At 40.8% G+C, this 20,349-nt stretch overlaps 1 protein-coding gene across 3 annotated transcripts in view; it reads left to right on the top strand.

Moving 5' to 3' along the window:
• The window catches only part of ltbp3 (latent transforming growth factor beta binding protein 3), a 57,959-nt gene that overhangs the window by 20,240 nt on the left and 17,370 nt on the right, over positions 1-20,349 (top strand). For 2 of the 3 annotated variants that reach the window (XM_082169125.1, XM_082169124.1), the window contains exons 2-13: positions 3,105-3,253; positions 3,483-3,579; positions 5,222-5,388; positions 5,514-5,619; positions 6,460-6,546; positions 15,044-15,163; positions 15,280-15,432; positions 15,990-16,109; positions 16,209-16,222; positions 16,342-16,405; positions 16,574-16,660; positions 18,789-18,914. In XM_082169125.1, coding sequence (XP_082025251.1) covers positions 3,105-3,253; positions 3,483-3,579; positions 5,222-5,388; positions 5,514-5,619; positions 6,460-6,546; positions 15,044-15,163; positions 15,280-15,432; positions 15,990-16,109; positions 16,209-16,222; positions 16,342-16,405; positions 16,574-16,660; positions 18,789-18,914 — 1,290 coding nt within the window. The remainder of the gene's footprint in view (positions 1-3,104; positions 3,254-3,482; positions 3,580-5,221; positions 5,389-5,513; positions 5,620-6,459; positions 6,547-15,043; positions 15,164-15,279; positions 15,433-15,989; positions 16,110-16,208; positions 16,223-16,341; positions 16,406-16,573; positions 16,661-18,788; positions 18,915-20,349) is intronic. The other variant, XM_082169126.1, reaches the window with a different exon arrangement.

Raw genomic sequence — 20,349 nt, 5'->3', positions numbered from 1 at the left:
AAAAAATCGAAACATTAAAATCGCCTTTAAAGTTGTCCATTTATGTTAGCGATTGTGCTGCATTCACCCACATAAACAAATGTTTTATATATTTACAGCAGGAAATTTACAAAATATCTTCATGGAACACAATCTTTATTTAATATCCTAATGACTTTTGGCATAAAAGACAAATCGATCATTTTGACCCATACAATGTATTGTTGGCTATTGCCACAAATATACCCGTGCGACTTGTGACTGGTTTTGTGATCTAGGGTCACATTTGACCCAAACATGGATTGAAACAACCCAGAATTTTTTAGATCTGAACTTAAATGGTTGTAATTCATGAATGCTATGGAATTGTAACTAGTGATGTGACATTTGAACCGAGGCGTCGGAGCTTGTGTCGAGAAAAAATGGGCGTGCCAGATGAAGCCGCGATTCGAGGCTTGTGTTGTTAACGTGAAAATCACGTGACTGATGACAAACGAGGCCTCGGTTTGTGTGGATACGTCATCGGTTCGGTCTGAGTGTCGCTTCTGGATAAAAGGCGGTTCGAAACTCGCGCCACCTTGTGGGTGTTGTCAGCAGTAGTAAAAAGCAGATGTAGTAGTGTCAGAGTCAGAGAGTTAGATAACTATCATTGTCATTGTCGTTGTCGTTATTGTGTCATATGTGTTAGGGCTGTATATTATTACATTATCAGGTTAGAATAGTTATAGTATATTGTTATTATTAATTATAGTAGGCTTAGCTATATTATAGTCTTGTGATATTAATTAGATACGATTATTTGGATTGCTCTGGATTTTTTTATTTGGATTGTCCTTTTGGATTTGTTTGCTTTTTGTGACTCTTCCTTTTTCCTGGTAATGGAGCCAGCAAGAAAGAGGGAATCCTGCCCTGTCTGGGCTCAACAGAAGCATCAGTGTCCTCATTTATACCAGCTGGCACTGGCATTTTTTAAATAAGTGTGTTACCCCAACACACTTGAAATTATTCTGTTTCTCAATAAAAATCGATTGTAATCCTTCCTTCCAGACTATTCTGTTGCAGTTTACTTTATTACACTCCCTCCAACATAAGCACTGCACTCAACACAGTGTCACTGTTGTTGTTCATACTGTCACTATCCAAACAATTAATGCATATTTAATTAACTGTGTGTGTGACTCTGCACAAGTAAATTCAGACAGAGAAAGATACATATTTTATATTATACACAGTAATGGACAAATGTCTGCTCATGTCTTTTTATTATTGCAAATGAAAGGTTACATACAATACATCTACAGCGAGTACAAAATAAATAAATACATATTTTTATTCATACAAATATTTTTCTAAAAAATATATATATATCGTATAAAATTTGGGGGGGGGGGGGGGGGGGGACACACTGGTTCAGAATGAATGAATTTGTCTGCTATTTCTTTGCACAGTAGCTAGGTGTCACTAGTGAGCAATGCTGAATGAAGCTTCGAGTAATGAACCTTTGGCTGAAGCAATGGCCTGCGAGGTATCAGTGGTTCAGGAAGCCTCATTTTGCCATCACTAATTGTAACGATAAGGCAAGGACGGAGCGGAGAGAGAATCCACATGCAAGCACTACTTTAATGAAACAAACAGGTAATCCAGGGCAAACAACGGAACTCAGGACAGGAACAAAAAACAGCAAAACAGCTACAACAACCAACAAACAACAACTGAAGCACAGAGGTTTAAATACAAACAAGCTAAACAAGATAACAAGGGGGCGGGGCTAATTAGAAACACCTGGAGAGACTAATAAACAATAAAAACTACAAAGGACTACAAAACATGGCACAGTCGAAAGTGAAAACACTTAATACAATGAAAGTGTAAAAAAGTCATAGAAGTTAGTTAACTGTAAAACTAAACAGACCAATTTGGTAGAAAAGCAATGCCATATGTCTGACCAAGTTGTGTTCCAAATTTCCAGTTGATATCACAAAAATTGAGCCAGCTAAAAAGTTCAAATGAGGTTGTGATCGTGTTCCCCCAATCTCTCCACTGGCACCATGTGTGCTAATACCCAGACCTTGACAGTTAACAGGTTAAAATCATTGCTTTGCATTTATGTAGAACTACACTCAGTTACAACTTGGATTTTCATTTTACACTTTTTTATTGTACATATCATATGGTTTACTTTTTTCCTGATTGTAAATTTGGGAAATCCATAACTTTGGGTCCTATTACACTCTGTGCATGACATATCAGTTCTTTCTAGGCTTGCTGTCATAACTGTCCCTTATGATTTTATAATGGAATGTTTTATTTGTCATCCTCTACCTTTCATTCAACTGTCACCCAATATACTGATGATTAATTTAAAGAGTAGCTCTTCATAGAACAGAACAGAATAAGAATCAGAAACTGGATTTTTCCCTCCGAAACCACCATGAGCTGGTATTAAATAATGATGTTACTTGTGCCAGTGTTCCAGAATAATCTGGTTAAGCCTGGCTTGATTTTTCAGACCACATAAGAGCGCTGTAACCAAACCACAGTCTGACGCACAACAATATAAAGCAGATAGTCTGAATACATGTTTAAATTAGTTATTATGCTTTTGTGACAGTGAAAAATGATAAAATACAGTTTGCAAAAGCATAAATAATTAGTCTGTGCTATTTTTTTAAACTTTTGCAGCATGTTTCATTATTTTAATCTCAGTCGAGGATATCTCTCATAGGCTCTTACACTGTAAAAAAAAATTACATCCCCAAGTCAAAAATTTCAGTTGACCGATAACATCTAAATTTTTCAATTAATCTGACGTATTATTTCTCATTGAGCCAATGTTAACAGACTATTGCAACAAGAATTTCACTTGGGCCAATTGAAAAATTTAGATGTTATCGGTCACTTGAAATTTTTTATTTGGGAGGGTTAGAATTTTTATACAGTGTATCTATATATACAAATGTGTAAAAAAGTTTGATTAAGGCTACATCATATCGTTAATTTATATATCAACTATATGATATACAGTACAATAGTATATCAACCATATGATAGTTCATAATAATTCTATATAAATATTGTCAAACCCTATGTGGCATGCCTAATCTGTAGTCTGTGTGTGTTTGCAGTGGTGTGTCCTCTCACCTGTATGAATGGAGGAGTGTGCAGTACCCGCACACACTGTCTCTGTCCACCAGGCTTCACCGGACGCCTCTGCCAATTCCCACTTCGGACTCAAGCTTCTCGAGGCAACAAGCAGCCTGTCTACACCCTGCAGGTGCCCATCTCCTTTACACCACTTGCTCCACTGACTTATCTGTAAATGCACCCTTAGAAAAATCAAATACTGTTTTTTCCAGTTGCCATCTTGATTCTAAACAAACTGGTGGGGCAGAGCCAGTTGTGATAGAAAGAATATTCTGAATGCGTCTCATGTCCTTTAAGAGTTTTGTTTGATCCTGATGTTTTTAGAATAATAATTGACTGAGAATAAATGAATCTCCCAGAGTCTGTCAGAGCCAGGCGGCACAGGTGGGCGGCAGCAGATGACACAGACACACTCCGTGTTCACTCTGCAAGGCACTGGACATCACTCTTCTGAAGGTAATTGGTGCACAGGACATTTTCACTTTCCATTTGAACTGAACTGTGGTCTCATTCGCATACATTCATGTATGTGTGTGTAAATCTGATGTGAGAATATTTTAATGCAGAAATAATGATTGACTAAAGCTCGTTCTATAACGTTCTGTGCATCTGTAGCTCAGTATGGGATCTAGACTAAAACTTAGGGTTGATTGGGACTTTTCGGTGGCTGCTTCTAAACTGTGGAACTTGTTACCCTTGCACATTAATGGCTCAGACAATATCTAGTTTTTTAAAGTTAGTTAAAAACTCATTTATCATCTCAGGCTTTTAATTCATCTGGGTGCCGAGTCATGTCTTATGTGTTTTCTTTATGATATTTTTTGTATATTTTGTTTTATGTTTTATTGGTATTACTCTTATTATCTCTGTACAGCACATTGGGAACTATAGTTGTATTAAATTGTGCTATATAAATAAAACAAACAAAGAAAGAACAAAACAAAAATTTGCTTAAAATTTAAACTTGGGAAATGTTGCTTTAGCGAATAACTAAATCAAATAAGTTGAAGTAACAAAATTACTAAATCTAAAAAATAAAATAATTAAAGCTCAATAGATATATAAAATTGTTTTTTATAAAATGACAAAAGTACATAACAAAATTACTAAAAACTGAAAACTAAAAAGCTTAACATATTCAAAATATTAATAAATACTCATCAATAGTATATAAATAATACTAAAATAACATTTTTGTATTAGAATTTGTGATATCAAATAATATATTCACACTGATAAAAATAATTTTTTTGGTGAAGTAAATACTACAGAAAAAAACAATGTAATTTACATGAAAAAGTTAGTTCAGGCAAGAATAAAAAAAAACGAAGTAAATGATATATTAGCTCTCAATTCAAGTGTGTAGAAATGAAAGCGTAAATATCAACGTTATAAAATTAAGTAAAGTTACTCAACTTTTCTGATACTGATGTTCCCATCATGCACCGGGCCTTGAATAGTTAATGAGGTTGATTTTTCACTGTTTTCCTGGATGTACACTGTTTTATCATTGCTTTTGTTGTTAGGATTAGTAACGTGCCATTTTGTGACATTTGGAGTTCATTTTCTACTCAAAATGACACATTCAAACACAAAAACGATCCATCAAATGTTACCGTCATTGTGTATTTTCTACCAAGTGAGGTCTCTGCGTTCATCTAACACGTAAAATGTGATGTGTATATGGTGTCTCACACAATGTCTATTGTATTAATTACTTAGATGTTTTTAAGTTAAGCGTATACTTTAAAAGTGTGGAAAAATTCAGTGTTATATTGTTTGAGTGAAATGTATTGTAAAGGAAACCTCAATTAAATAGATATTTCTCAACCTTTTACTAGCCTTTTACAAGTTAAAATTACTTATTGTTTTTGTTACTTTCACTTAACTTAGATAAGTATAGTTTACTTGATTCCATTTTTGAAAATATGCGTGCAAAAACTTGCCAAAGAAACATTTATTAATAAATGTACTTGTTTGTTTTTTTCAGTGCATGCTTAATGCTTTCTACACTTCATTATTATTAAGAAGTTGTTTAAAAATTAATAACTGGATCTGGATAACCCCCTTATTGTTTAATTTTTATTCATCTTTCCAGTGCAGGTCAATGTCCGTGTTGTCCACGCACCAGACACTTCAGTTGTCATTCATCCTCTTGACCAATCGGAGAACAAGCCTCACGGTACTAAGACTGTGACCCGCCTCCCTCCACAGACACATAAGCCCAAGGGGAGGTGCTTCCAGGAAACCACACCCAAACAGGCTGTGAGTGACAGAAGTAGATGAGATGATACAGAAAATCTGATTTGCCCTTGAATTATTATTATTATTATTTGGTTTTTAAATAATAAAAATAACCACTTTAATTCTCATTCTTTCTCTTTTTGTAGTGTAGTAGTAACCCTCTCCCTGGTCTGACCAATCAGGAAGACTGCTGTGGCAGTGTGGGTAATTCCTGGGGCCAAAATAAATGTTACAAATGCCCTTTACTACCTTGTAAGTTCTTTTCTATTATATAACATTGCTTTCTTTGGGATTTGCATTTTGCTGTCTCTGCCTAAGATCAAAGAGTGTTACAAGCCAAAAACAACCCCTTCCCATTACCCATTCTTTTTAAAAAAAGTTCATCTCACCGTCCCAATGCTTTAGTTTTTTTAATTCGACCTGTCATAGTTTCATGAGTGAGAATGTAACATTGCAGTCTTGGAGTTACGTTTCAAAATAGGCTAGAAGAAAAATTCTTCACTCTTGTCTCAGAGCTCAGACGGTGATCCTGGCCTGGTGAACGCATCTGTGTGTCAGCGGATGTGTGCTAGTGTTTGTGTTGGAGTGTGTGTGAATGTCTGCGAGTGTCTTCGTGCCTCAGCAACATCACCATATTTTCCTATGACACACCCTTTGCAGTAAAAGGAGACAAAAGTGAAGGATGGAAAAAAGAATGAAAAAATGTTGGCTTTGGCAAAAGCCTTTCTGGAAAGCCACTCTGTCTCTGTTCTCACATGTTCTTATACAGAAGAGAAAATATCAGCTTCAGAGAAATGTTCCCACTGCTGGCCTTTTCTCTCTTTTTCACACACACAGAAATGAACCACATCACACACAGCACACCATGCTACCAGTTTCTTCTCAAACTTTAAATTAGATCCCCTCACAGACACTACTTTCATCAATTCTCTCAACACTTTCTGCCACTTTCATTTATATTTAGCTTTGTTTTAAATTCCCCGTATTGGTTTGATGTTTCATTGTTATGCTCTGGCTTAATCAATCAAACAAAGCAGCTCGTACAGATGCTTTAGTTAATGATAGGTAATTCTCTGGATTTTTTTCATTCAGATGCAGGGAAACACCACACTATAGTAGAGGACTTTGGCTCCACGTGCCCTCAGGGATACAAGAGACTCAACAGCACTCACTGCCAAGGTAATCTGTGTGTACTTGCTGAATTGTGTGTGTTGTATAGGTTTTACAAATTGTAGGTATGTTGGTTGTCATAAACAAATGTACACATCCATAAGCATTACATGAACTCAAAGACAGCTGCCAAACAGTCAGCCACGTGCAGAAAAATAGTTCTATTTGCTGGATAACTAGACCAATGGTTTTTATTTTGTGTGTTTGATATCTAATTTTAAGTCCAACTGGTTTAAGGTCACATGACAGAAGGGTTTTATTTTTATTTTAGACATGATTAAAATTAAAATGATCAAATTAAACTTAAAGCTAAGACAGTTCCTAAATACATTCTTGGCGTAGAATAATTCTTGGCATCCACAATAAAAATCACTGAAATATCCGTCAGTTTAAATGTGAAAAAATTACAGAGGATGAAACTGATGTGAAGTAAGGGGAGTTTGTGATAACTATCATTTGGGCCAACAAAATTAATTGGGCCATAGAAACCATAAAATCCATTCAAAATCATACTAGACAAAACTTTGGAGCTATTTAGTAACATTATCTAGTTATTATCTTAATATAAATAATAAAATATTATTAATAATAAATGTTATAATATAAATAAATTCAGATCATGTATCTGGTAATCATGTAATTTTACATTTAAAGCCACATCTATGGAAGAGACGTCATATGTTAGAAGTTCCTAATCAGTAGCATCTGCATTTAGCCTGTTACAGATATTGAAGTTGCTGTGCTAAAAAGGGTTTTATCCTAGAAATGTGAGTGATGGTAGGGTAGTCCTGATATCTATTCCAGAACAGGAGAGGGATACAGAAGTCAAGGACTTTCTGCCAGTTAGGAGACAGTTTGGATTACCATGGTATACAGACCTGAATAATTTCAGCTTCAGAATAATGGCACAAAGAACATAAAATATTAGATAATTTAGTGAAAAACTTAATTTATGATTTCATTGGTTGGGATGAGGCAAGCAAATAATTTATACACCAGCAAAATGTCAACATTGTAAACACAGGCCCGGCTCCACCCAATCAGAAGCTTGACCCACCTTGGCCCCACACCAAATAACAGCCAATCACAAAATTGGTGCAATATTCAATCGCTGCTCTCACGCCACACACCATGTTATGCAGTGAAACACATCTATGGTGAAACATACATCGCGGAGCACAGAGGACACTGACAACGCGCTGACAGACAGGACAGAGCAGGTTACTTTTAATATGAAAAAAAGTCTCAACTTTCAAATCTGTTTTGTTTTTTAACGAAATTTAAAAAAATAAATACCGTTTTGTGGCTCTTTATGTGTCTGACAGATCGCTGTAGAGCCTCAGTTAAAGCTGCTGGTGAACCGATCTTCACTTCCTTCTAGTTAATTTATAGCATCAAATAAACATAAATGAACATAAGAAGGAATGTTGTTTTAACCGCGGAAAGACGTCAGTACACGCCGTTATTCATGTTCAAATCCTCCAACGTTAATCTACTTTTTCTCCTCCTGTCCTGACTGCTTTGTCGGACGCAGATGGCAGATTATGATTGGTCAGATCGCCTATCAATCAAACTCCCTGCGAAGGGCCAATTCAGCTCCAGATATGTTATTTTCTGTTTTCTTCCCAACCCCCTCTTTTTTCTCCGAGACAGACTTAGCTCATTCACTTCGCTACCTTTGAGGTAAACGGATGTGCTGAATTATGAAGCAATATAACGACAGTAACAGCCAATTAACTTTATTACAAGTCATCTTCATAGCCTAATAAAACACAACATGCACAGATTCCTTGTTCCGAAAGGAAAACCTTGTGTTTTTTAGCTCATGAAAAAGCAATAACACATGAACTGGACATGGGTGAGTTGGTGAGTTTGTAACAGAATTCTCTAAAATGAGTAGAAAGCTAATGTTGTAAATTATAGTGATATAAGGAGATCTTTTTTCAAGACCTGCCCCGTTTTTCTCAAATCTAAAGTTACGAAACTGATACAAGATCTGTTGTAAATAAATATAATTATTCATAATTAAAATAAAATAAATAACAATGGCCAAAAATCTGTAATGTTATACTACATTAACAGACGTGAGAATAATTCTTAAGAAAAACAGCATTTCAGATAAAATTTACATTTACATTTTTTAACAGTTTTCTAAAATGAGCAAAAAGCGGATGTTTTAAATGGTATAGTGATGTAAATGGTTATTTTAAAAGACCTGTCCCTTTTTATCAAATCTAAAGTTACTTAATTGATACAGTATCTGTTAAGGGGTAAAAAAAAATAAAAAAAATATTACAAACGCAAAAAGAGAGAATGTAAAAATAAACCTGTTAATATATATATATATATATAAAGTTACTAAATAGTTGCAAAATATATACAAATATTTACTTAACATACATATACTTATAAATTATAAGATTATCAAACACTGATGAATATGATGAAACAGTATAATGTAATGCAGTCCCAAGCTAGTTTTTGTTAATACAATAAAGTTAGTTAATTGGTATGTGCTACCACAGTCATCAAATAAAATAGAAAATGACATAACCTGAAAACAAAGTGGTCCTTAAGGTTAAAGTGGCTACGTTTACATGCAACCAAATAATCCATTAGCAATCGGATTGACGGCTCAAATAGACTGAAAAGCCCCATGTAAACACCTTAATCGATCCGATTGAGCTCGATCCGATCATCCGAATGAAATTTCGATCCGATTGAAAGAGGTGGTTTATTCCTTTTCTAATCCAATCGAGAGGACATGTAAATACTTGATCGGATTGAAAACCAAAACTGAAAGGACTGCACATGTGCAATGATGTTGAAATAGCGCTATGACTAATGATCCGCTAGCTGCTCGCCCCATAAGCATGCCGTCAAAAAAACGCGTCTCTGTAGGCAGCCTAGGCTCTGAGATCTGCACACAAAAACAAATGGTTTCACCAAACACTCAAAACAAAAACAAATAGTGTTCCAACCAATCACCGACAGGGGGAGGGTGCTGTGAGGTTTTGTGCTCGTGCACGGCTGCACGCGAAGTCAGAGCTGAAGAAGAAGCTGGCTCAAAACTTTACAACACCCTCCCCCTGTCGGTGATTGGTTGGAACACTATTTGTTTTTGTTTTGAGTGTTTGGTGAAACCATTTGTTTTTGTGTGCAGATCTCAGAGCCTAGGCTGCCTACAGAGACGCGGTTTTTTGACGGCATGCTTATGGGGCGAGCAGCTAGCGGATCATTAGGAAAAAAAAATATATATTTTTGGGCCTGAAATCACTGATACCACCTTTAATGAAACACGTGGAAACTGCTCCTGAGTCCTGATGAATAGAATGAACAAGATACCTTAATGCAAATCCTTCCCAGCCAACACACGACTTACCAGTTACATAATTTAATGCTACTTTTTGGTAATTTCATGACTTACTAATTGACCATGTAACTACGACGTTCCATGCTCGTAATTTCATTTCCTCTTTATATAGTGAAGTGATTTACACTCAAAACTGTATTGCGACCCACTTTTGGGTCACGACCCACTGGTTGAGATTCTAGAAAACACAGGATGAGATGGAGACTCCCTGTGCGAGCACATGCGAGTTACTGGTGGACTTGTCGGTGAATGGTGGATGGTAGATGCGTGAATGGTGGATGGTAGATTCGTAAGAAGAATTGGATTTACGGGACGCATCATCAGTAGTGTTCCTCTGGGTCATGGGGTGTTTCGGCCTTTGACACTATACACCCTCTCCAGAGGTGGCCAGCTCTAGGTTGATCAGACCTCAGCTTGCGTCCCGAGTCCAATTAGCCATGAGAGTCACCTTGTTGTCGAGTGGACATCTCAGGGGACTGTGCATGGCAGAGACGTCCTGTTCCCTGAGTCAAGCCAAAGCCGACTTATCTCCTGGCACACTACTTGGGGGCCCAGCTGGGGTCGTTCCTCTTCAGCCAGAGCCACTGGCTGCTTCTTTCTGCTGCCTCTGATGCAGCTTTAACGGCTGTGCGCTGGTTCTGGCCCTTAATTCCCAGGTCCCTCATCAGTTTTGTGGTGGATGTTCCCACAAACCCTCTGCACCCAACCTCCACTGGGCGGAATTCCGCGTTCCAGCCACAATGTTTTGCTTCGGCGGCTAGGTCGGCATACCGCAGGTGCTTCCGCTCATATGCCTCCTCCATGGAATCCTCCCAGGGTACGGTGAGTTCGATCATGTATACCTTCTTTATGTAGGGGGACCAGAGCACCAAGTCAGGCCTCAAGGTGGTAGTGGCAATCTCTGAGGGGAACACCAGCTGTTTCCCAATGTCTGCCAGCATCTTCCAGTCGCGCGCTAGGCACAGCTGGCTTCTCTCTGATGGTGTGGAGTTGCTCCTAGCAGCTGTAGCCCCTTCACGGACGAAGGCAGTTGCCCATGGTGTGGTTGAGGTGTTAGGCATTGGCAGTGACATGGCGTTGATGCTGGATCAGCAGGGTGTGTCAGCAAGGCTCTTCAAAACTTGGTTGTGGCGCCAAGTGTATCGTCCTTGGGTAAGGCTGGTTTTACACCCGGTGAGTATGTGCCGGAGGGAGGCTGGCCTGGAGCACAGGATGCACCCAGGATCTTCGCCAAACCACTGATGGAGATTAGTTGGTGTTGGGAGGACGTCATATATGGCTCTGATGGTAAAGCTCAAATTCCTCGCTTCCATGGCCCATACATCCCTCCAGCTCAATCTCCTCCTTTCGACACTCTCCCACCGTGTCCACAGCCCTGTTTGCCGAGGGCGACTGCCTTGGCCCATCTTGCCGTTTCCTCCTGACGCCGCACTTCCTCCACCACCATCTTCCTCCGTGCTGGAGCAGTGGAGTTTCTCCAGGCTGGGTGACTAGTTGTTAGTCCAAGGCCTCCTCTTCCTTGCTGAACGTTCCCCACAATATCAGCATGTCTAAGAGCTGCTGTTGCCTCCTCTACTGCTCTTGCTGGTCTCCACTTGCACCCAGTAACCAGGGTCGGTGCATTTCCTCTGATCACCGGATCTTTGGATTCGTTCAAGGTCATCTGCAGACGTGTTTTAGCACACTTGAACTCCTCTGTGAGGCTGGTGAGGGGCAGCTTGAGGACACTGTCTCCGTAGAGGCTTATGGTGGTGAGGCAGCGTGGAACTCCAAGCCATTTCTTGATGTGGGCTGTGACTCTTCTCTCCAGCTTCTCTACTGTTGTGATGGGCACCTCATAGACTGCCAGGGGCCACAGCACTCGGGGTAATAGACCAAACTGGAAGCACCAGGTCTTCAATTTCCCAGGTAGTTGGGTGTTGTCAATCGCCTGTAGGCCTGCATTGATGTCATTACGCAGTTGCTTCACCTGGTCTTTGTCTTTCAGGCTTGCGTCGTAGAGCCTTCCGAGGCTTTTGACTGGCTGCTCAGATACAGTGGGTATTGGGTCATCATCGATGAAGAACTGCAAGTCAGTAAGCACTCCCTTCACCACTGAAATGCTGCGTGACTTAGATGGTTTAATCTTCATACGGGCCCAACTGATGTTCTCCTCGAGTTTTCTGAGTAACCTCCTGGTGCATGGAACGGTGGTAGTCAGGGTGGTGATGTCGTCCATGTAGGCTCTGAGGGGAGGGAGGCGCCGACAAGAGCCGAGTCTTTGCCCACCTACAACCCATTTTGAGGCTCGGATGATGATCTCCATCGCCATGGTGAAAACCAAGGGAGAGACGGTGCATCCAGCCATGATGCCTACTTCCAGGCACTGCCATGAGGTGGTAAATTCAGGCGTAGTGAAGCAGAATTGCAGGTCCTGAAAGTAGCCTTTGACCAGGGTTGTGATGGTGTCCGGGATGTTAAAGAACTCAAAAGTAGTCCAGAGGAGCTCATGGGGCACAGAGCCGAAGGCATTTGCAAGGTCCAGGAAGATCACGTGGAGATCCCTTTTCTCCATCTTTGCCATTTGGATCTGGTGCCAGATCATGCTGGCATGTTCTTAGCAGCCAGAGAAGCCAGATATTCCTGCCTTTTGTACCGATGTATCCACATACTCGTTTCTGTGCAGGTATTCGGCCATCCTTTGTGCAATGACCCCGAAGAAGATCTTACCCTCCACGTTAAGCAGGGCAATAGGGTGGAACTGGTTGATGTTTGCTGCGTCCTTCTCCTTTGGGATAAGGATCCCACCTGCCCTACGCCACGCTTTGGGTATGGTCCTCTTCTGCCATATTGTCCTCATGAGGCTCCAGAGAAACCTGCAAACATCTGGTGCGTTCTTGTACACTTTGTATGGGACTCCGTTTGGCCCAGGCGCTGATGCTGTTCGTGCCCGACGGACGATCTTCTCCATCTCTTTCCACGTTGGGGGACCGATCTCAAATTGATGCTCTGGGGGGTCGATTGGTGGAATGTCTGGAGGGATGGCCAGGTGTTCATAGCGCTTTGGATCAGTGTGTTGATCTCAAGTACTCCTCCAGGTCGTTCTTTTTTGTTCTTAGAACTCCACTTTTCTCCTTGGTGAAGAGAGTTTTCAGGAACTTGAAGGGATCTTTATAGAACCGTGTTCTTGTTTGTTCTTTATTCCTCCTTCTTTTCCGTGAATTCTCTGCTCTGCGGAGGGATGCCAAACGTGTTTTAATGTCAGCTTGGAGGGTGCTTATGCCCTCCTTTTCCACTTCTGAGGCCTTCTTCCAAAGTTTCCTGAGTTGTCTCCTTTCTTGAACAAGGCGCTTGATTTCCTGTTGCCTCCTGGAGACTGGTGGAGTGGGAGCCTGTTTAGTGACTTTCGACTCTAGTACCCCAAAGCGTTCTGTTCCATATTGATAGATGATGTTTCCCATATCCTCCAACTTCTTCTCCACTGTGCCTCGAAGTTGTTCGAGGGACAGGGACAGATCTTTATTCACCATTTCCCACAGCTTTTTCTCCGCAGCACCGGGCCACTTCACACGCAGTCTGTAGCTTTGGAGTCTCCGCTCGACTGCAGGTCGGGGAGGTTGGGTGGGTTCCACCGCTGATTGTTCCGCCACTAGTTCTGTGCTTGAGTTTGCTTCTTCCACGACGGGGGTGCTGATGCCCTCCAAACTATGGTTTTCATCCAGTTGGTGAGCTTCACTCGACTGATTTGAAACCTTCCGCAGGAAGTAGTCAATGCGAGGCCCCGGTCTCTCTTCCCTCAAGCACCTTTTCTTTCCCTGGTGAATCCTCAGACCCCGGAAAGATGTTACTCTCCTCCATCCGCAGCTACATACCTGCAGCTTGTGGTCTGCTGCTGTGGCAGGGCTTGCTCTGCTTGCTGTGGTGTTCTCTTGCTCTGTGCTGTCTTTGCTCGTAGTCGTTTCCGGTCCAGTCGTTACCGTTTTGTCAGCTGATGAGTCTTCTTCCGCCCCCGCTCTCGCAGACTCTGGGGGTGTTTTCTTTGTTTGATTCTTCGTAGCTAATGGGGGGTGTCTCTGACGTGCTACAAGGCATGAGAGACTACAGTCGTGGGCAGCTAACCCAAGACTGTCCCGTTGGGGTCTATTCCCTCCTGCCAGCTGTCTCTCCATGCTGTCACAAGGACTTTCCCCTGTCGTCAGCTGATCTTTCTCAGCAGTCACTGGACGAGTCCAGATAATCAGATTCTAGAAAACACAGGATGAGATGGAGACTCCCTGTGTGAGCACATGCGAGTTACTGGTGGACTTGTCGGTGAATGGTGGATGGTAGATTCATGAATGGTGGATGGTAGATTCGTAAGAAGAATTGGATTTATGGGACGCATCATCAGTAGTGTCCAAAGAAACATTGGTCGATAGAAAAGCATCCTTCCTTCAGTTCATCATCACAGATATTGTGTCCAATAGAATGTATTTTATCTGAAAAGCTACTTTGCTATCATAGTTGAGGTATGTTAATAGATCTGTGAGCAGAAATGACCATAAAGCAGAAAATCTGAAAAAGAGTCCCACAATTTATCAGGAGAAATGAAAGGTAAACAATGTGATCAGAGAAAATTGAACAATAGAATTTAAGATTAAGTTGAACAGCAGTTAAATTGCACCACTTCTGCATATGATGAACAAACTGCATATTTTTTAGGTATTATCAGATAAAACAAGCATTTGCTTGAATGTTTCAGATGAGTATGAAAATACCCGTAGATATTATTCAGCTTCAGTGTAATTCAGATAAACGGAGAGCTACACACTTTAGCTGCCAAGACTGAATGCATGAGAACACTATATGTAAAGTTCTGGTCCAAAGAATAATCAAATCGATTTTTGACATCATTGGCAGTATAAATTATTTTATAGAAAAGTCAGTGTATAGCATTACATGATTTACAAGAAAAATAGACTTGAGTGCTTTCTCTTTTACATGAAATGTCTCAGTTGGTTTACCTGAATTGAATTTGAACTCTTTGAAGAAGAGTCTTTTGGCCATTGTAATTTTTATTCATTTATTTATTTAATTCATATTTTTACAAACTTATTACAAATACTAATGATTTATTTGTTGTTCTCTTGTGGTCTCTTCCTTTCTCTGTCTTAGACATAAATGAATGTATGATGCAGGGGCTGTGTCAGAATGGAGAATGTTTAAACACACAGGGAAGTTTCCGCTGCACCTGCAAACCTGGTTATGTACTGACAGAAAGGACACGCTGCATAGGTAAGACATTAATACATGTGCAAACTCTGCAAATAACTCATATACTGTATGGCCAACAAGCATTATATAGCCAGCAAACCATCATTAAGATCTTTTTACTCTCTTACCATCAACAGCAACAGTTGAGCAGGGGCTCTGTTATCGTATGGTTACGGAAGCAGGGAAATGTGAGCACGCTCTTCCAACACGCCTTTCCCAGGAGATATGCTGTTGCACTGTGGGTAAAGCATGGGGAAGCAACTGTGAGAGGTGCCCACAGGATGGGACAGGTGAGTGTGCCTTGTTAGAGGGGATGTGCGCGTTATTCAGAATTTAATAGTAGCAAACAGGATGCAGAATTGCAATTCAAATTTGAATAAAAGCAATAGAATTAACATGAACTGTAAGTGTTACCTCAAAAAACCTTTTCAAAAAGTCTTGTTTGAAAGTTCTGGGGAAATTATTTGAAACTTTGATGTTTGAATATTTTTAGGCCAGTAAGAATGTTTTAATATGCCACCTATTGACATTTATACTTAAAGTAGTTTATATATTTCATCATATTTAACAAACTAACTTTTGTTGACCAGGGTGGAGGAACACTTTATTTCTCAGAATGCATGACCTGTGTTGAATTTCTTAGAATTTCAGTTCAGTAAATATCTCTTCTTATCATTCCAATTCAACTTCCTTATGTGGCAGTTGAATTCAACTCATTGCTCATTTATTCAGAATTTTGCTCGATCCTGTTGTATAAATATTTTTGTATATTTAAAGAAGGTTTGACAAATTAATCTTTGGTCTTTCTCTCTCTAATGCTTCCTTCTCACTCGCTCTGTCTCTCTAGCTTCCTTTAATAAGATCTGTCCAGCGGGGAAGGGGATGTCTTTCCTGACCTATCATGGCACTCTGTCCATTCAGCCCTTCCTGCCCTTCCTGCCCAGTATTGGCATTAATCCTGACACTGGTATAGGCGTTTGAATCAATTCTGAGATAAAGCTTCCATAAACTTGATTGCTGTGATTTTATTAACAGATTATTTATTGTATCTTTGTTTGTGTTCCAGAGGTCAAGCCTCCGGTAAGATTCTGGTTTTCTGTCAAAAGTGCTGAAATTAAAAGTCATCTTTGATAGAAATATTAAAAAGTCAGATCAACTATAGACACTTCACTTAATTAATTTTGCCCTCATGTCAACAGGAAGTCCCCATTCAGACGACCACGCCCATGCAGCTCTCACCAATCAGCACGCATGGACACCCAGGTACACTTTAGAAAGCATGTGTTTCTCTGTTGCTCAACTGGTAAAGTATGACAAATAGCAACACAAAATGTATAGTTTACATTCAGTTGCTTTGCGTAAATATGGTATCCACAATTACTCAAAATTTTTCCTCTACCTACCTCTCTATTTCTGCTTCCATCTCTTCAGTCATTGTGGCCAAGCCGACAACTCCTCCCATAGTCCTGCTGCCTCCTGAGAGTGACTCACTAGAGGTTGCCCAGACGCAGGTCTCACGTGAGTTCCATGACAACTTGTCTGTTAACAGGCTTGTTTGAGATGCGCCTTGCCTCGCTTGAAATGTATGTGAGAGTAGGCGGCTGCAGTGAGGAGAGGAGTGAAAAAAGTGCATGCAAGTCGGACAGATCTCTCTTCTCGTAGTGGATCAGACACCTGCGAGATCAAAGGCGGATATCGCAGGATTCACGGGATTCACGCTCGTGCACAGTGTTGATAATAAACTGGATGTAATTTAAGATCTGTTGCTTTTATATGAATATATGACAACAATCAAATAACCCTTATAGAGATCACACTGTCAGAGAGTTTGGGAATACTCACACATAATTTATACACATAAAAACATGAGATCAGAGATTTTAAAATCAAACAGTTTAAAAGAGAACAATACATCACGGTTGTTTAAACCAATGAGCATTAAGCTGTGTCGTCAGCAAGTCGTTTCCCATCATGCTTCTGATCAGCGCAGTCGGTGGAGCAACTGCGCTCGACTGCAGAATCAAACACATCCGCCTTGCGATCGCAAGGGTTTTTTGACATGCGTCAGCATGACATCAGAGCAAGGCGGACTGCACTCGGACACATTTCTAAGCGGTGATCGGTTCTGCGCAGATTATGCTCATCTCAAACAAGCCTATAGACACAATATTGGTTCATGCAAAGTTCGTTTTGGTAATAGGGGTCATGAACTGAGAAATAACATTTTCCTTGAGGGTTTGACATATAAGAGATCAAAACTTCCTTGTTAGTCCAAAATCAGCTTTTATTGTTACCAGGCCCAGCGAACGACTCGTCCTGGACTGTGGCTCTTTATGACATTATAGAGTATTGAAAGACCACCTCTTAGGCCCCGTCCACACTACTGCGTTTTAGTTTAGAAACGGAGAATTAAAACGAATACGATCTCCGTCCACACCAGCATTTTAGCTGCGTATTAGAATTGATCTCCGTCCACATTAAAACGACTGAAAACGCGGATCACGTGACCATTCACCAACACTGGGCATGCGTGTGCCGGTGTAAACACAACTTCATTGATAAAAATGATCCCAACATGCGCTGGTTCTTCCCGGGTTAACCCAAAACCGACGCTCCATGTACGGGCGGTACCGCCGCTGCACACGGGAATTGTCACAGATCGCTCGAATAATAGCTTGCCTCCGGCGCATGTAGGCAGTTATATCATTGTAAAATGCAGAATTTACTTGCACAACAGCTGCTAGCAAAGCTATACGCCATGACTGATGATACCCAATCATAGAGCCGAGCGTGAGCCTCTACTACGTCATCGTTTCTAAAGTCCTCCGTTTTGACCCGTCCACACTAAAACGCCCTCCGAAGATTCAAAACGAAAAACGGGTCAGCAGCGTTTCTAAACTTCTCCGTTTTGGGTCTCCGTTTTTGCCGTTTTAGTGTGGACGGGAGGTGCAAACGTAGCAAAAGGTCTCCGTTTTTAAACGAAAACGCAGTAGTGTGGAGTGGACGGGGCCTTAGACCGATCACTTAGAACCCACTGGCGTTGTGAGATGAGGAAGAGGTCAGGTGTGATGGTTCACACAGATATAAGTTGTACCTTTCTATGATTGTTGCTTGCCTGACGAAGACCCTTTAGGTCGAAACGTTGTTCATTTGAATAAATCCTTGAGAGCAGAAGTGGCAGTGTGCCGATTCTTGTTTATTTTGAGTACGATCTAAATATAATGCCATATATCTAATTGTAATGCTATAATTATCACTTTTCACGAGTAGTTAACATTGAGAGTTGTAATAGTAAAAATGTGCTAGAAGTTTTCGATAGAGTTCCACATGTAGCACTATTTTAATACTATAACATATTTCATATGCAAAGCTATTAGCCAATCATAGCAGTGGCCGTTTACACTGAAGTCTCTCAGCAGACACGCCCCTTCAAACAGAGCGTTCAAATCAGAGGGCTAAAATCAGGCTAGGAAAAATGCCTTTCATTTAAAAATTATGACAATTTTTGCAGTAAAAATCATACTATAAGTGCACCCCAGGAAACATTATGAAACAATAAAACAATACAGTTCATGACCCCTTTAATGGGAAAAGTGTTTTTTTTCCTCCCACGATTATGGGTGTGTTTTGTGTTTGGGTATCACAGCAATGGATGAATGCAAGCTGAACAGGAATATATGTGGTCATGGAGAGTGTGTGAACACACAGAATGGTTTCATGTGCCACTGTTACCCTGGATACCGACCACATGCACAGAGAAAGAGTTGTGTTGGTGAGTACATACATGTAAATACACACATACTGTACAACCAATGAAATCACAGATTATGTACTGTGAATTCAATGCATTCATTTGTAGTACATAAAAATATAACACTCTACCATTCAAAAGTTTAGAGTTGGTAAGATTTGTTAATGATTTTGAAAGAAATCTCGCCAATGGCTGTATTTCTTTGACCAAAAATACAGTAAAAACAAACAGTTATTATTACAATTTAAAATAACGGTTTTCTATTTTAATATATTTTAAAAAGTGATTTATTCCTGTGGTGGTAAAGCTGAATTCCGCATCATTATTCCAGTCTTCAGTGTCACGTGATCCTTCAGAAATCATTCTAATATACTGATTTGATGCTCAAGAAACATTTAGTCTAGGTTACATATGGTAACCCTCGTTCCCTGAAGGTGGGAACGGAGACACCACGTCGAGACCGACGAATAAGAATCTCGCTAGAGAGACCAATCTATTTCGAGTGAAACTAAACGAGCCAATGCACATTGGCATGCAGTCATTTGCATCAGCTATTCAGCCACGCAGCGTGGGTATATAATGAGCAGAAGGTGCGATTGCACCTCAGTTTTTTTGCTGAGGAGCCGAGACGATAAGCTGGCTGCCCCAGCGGGCCGCAGCAGATGTGGCGACAGGATGTGGCGTCTCCGTTCCCTCCTTCAGGGAATGAGGGTTACCATATGTAACCTAGACGTTACTCTTCAGTCGAATAGGAATCCCTACCAAAGGGCCACAGCTGCTGACCCCATCCAGCGCCCTGTGCAAGCCCCTTGCCCCTTCTTGCCTGGAAGGACAATAGGAGAGGGCTAACACAGAGTATATATGTCACTGTTGTTTCGTGATAACCCATACAGTGAGATTATTGGATAACACTGGGAAAGCATGCCCTTCTGTTAGGAAGGAGAACACTGCGGAACCCACATTCTTCCCCGACGGAGTTATGTGGAGATATACATATGGACTAACCCGAAGATTGTACTGCATATGAATATGCAACCTGAGCGGGCAGGGCATGCCTTGTGCTTGGTAAGCCAAGGCGATGGCATCCACTGTCCACTGCGCCATCCTCTGCTTGGAGACAGCCTTTCCCTTCTACTGGCCTCCACAACAGACAAAGAGCTGGTCTGAGGTCCTGAGACTTTGAGTTCTGTCCACGTACAGACGTACAGGACAGAGCAAAGCCAGGGCTGGGTCTGCCTCCTCCAGGGGCAGCGCTTGCAGGTTCACCACCTGGTCCCTGAAGAGAGGTAAGAACCTTGGGCACATAACCAGGCCGGGGTCTCAGTACAACATGGTTGTCACCTGGCCCGAACTGCAGGTCCCCTACGCTCTTGATAGAGGCCAGAGAAGCTTTAAGTCTGCTGATTGCAAAGGCTCAAAGGGAGCATCTTGGATTGCTCGAAGCATCAGCGAAAGG

Source organism: Leuciscus leuciscus (assembly GCF_965113295.1).
Source record: "Leuciscus leuciscus genome assembly, chromosome: 5".
NCBI classification, from domain to species: Eukaryota; Metazoa; Chordata; class Actinopteri; order Cypriniformes; family Leuciscidae; genus Leuciscus; species Leuciscus leuciscus.
Note: the sequence above shows the minus strand (reverse complement) of the source record. Positions and strands in the feature narration are given on the sequence as shown.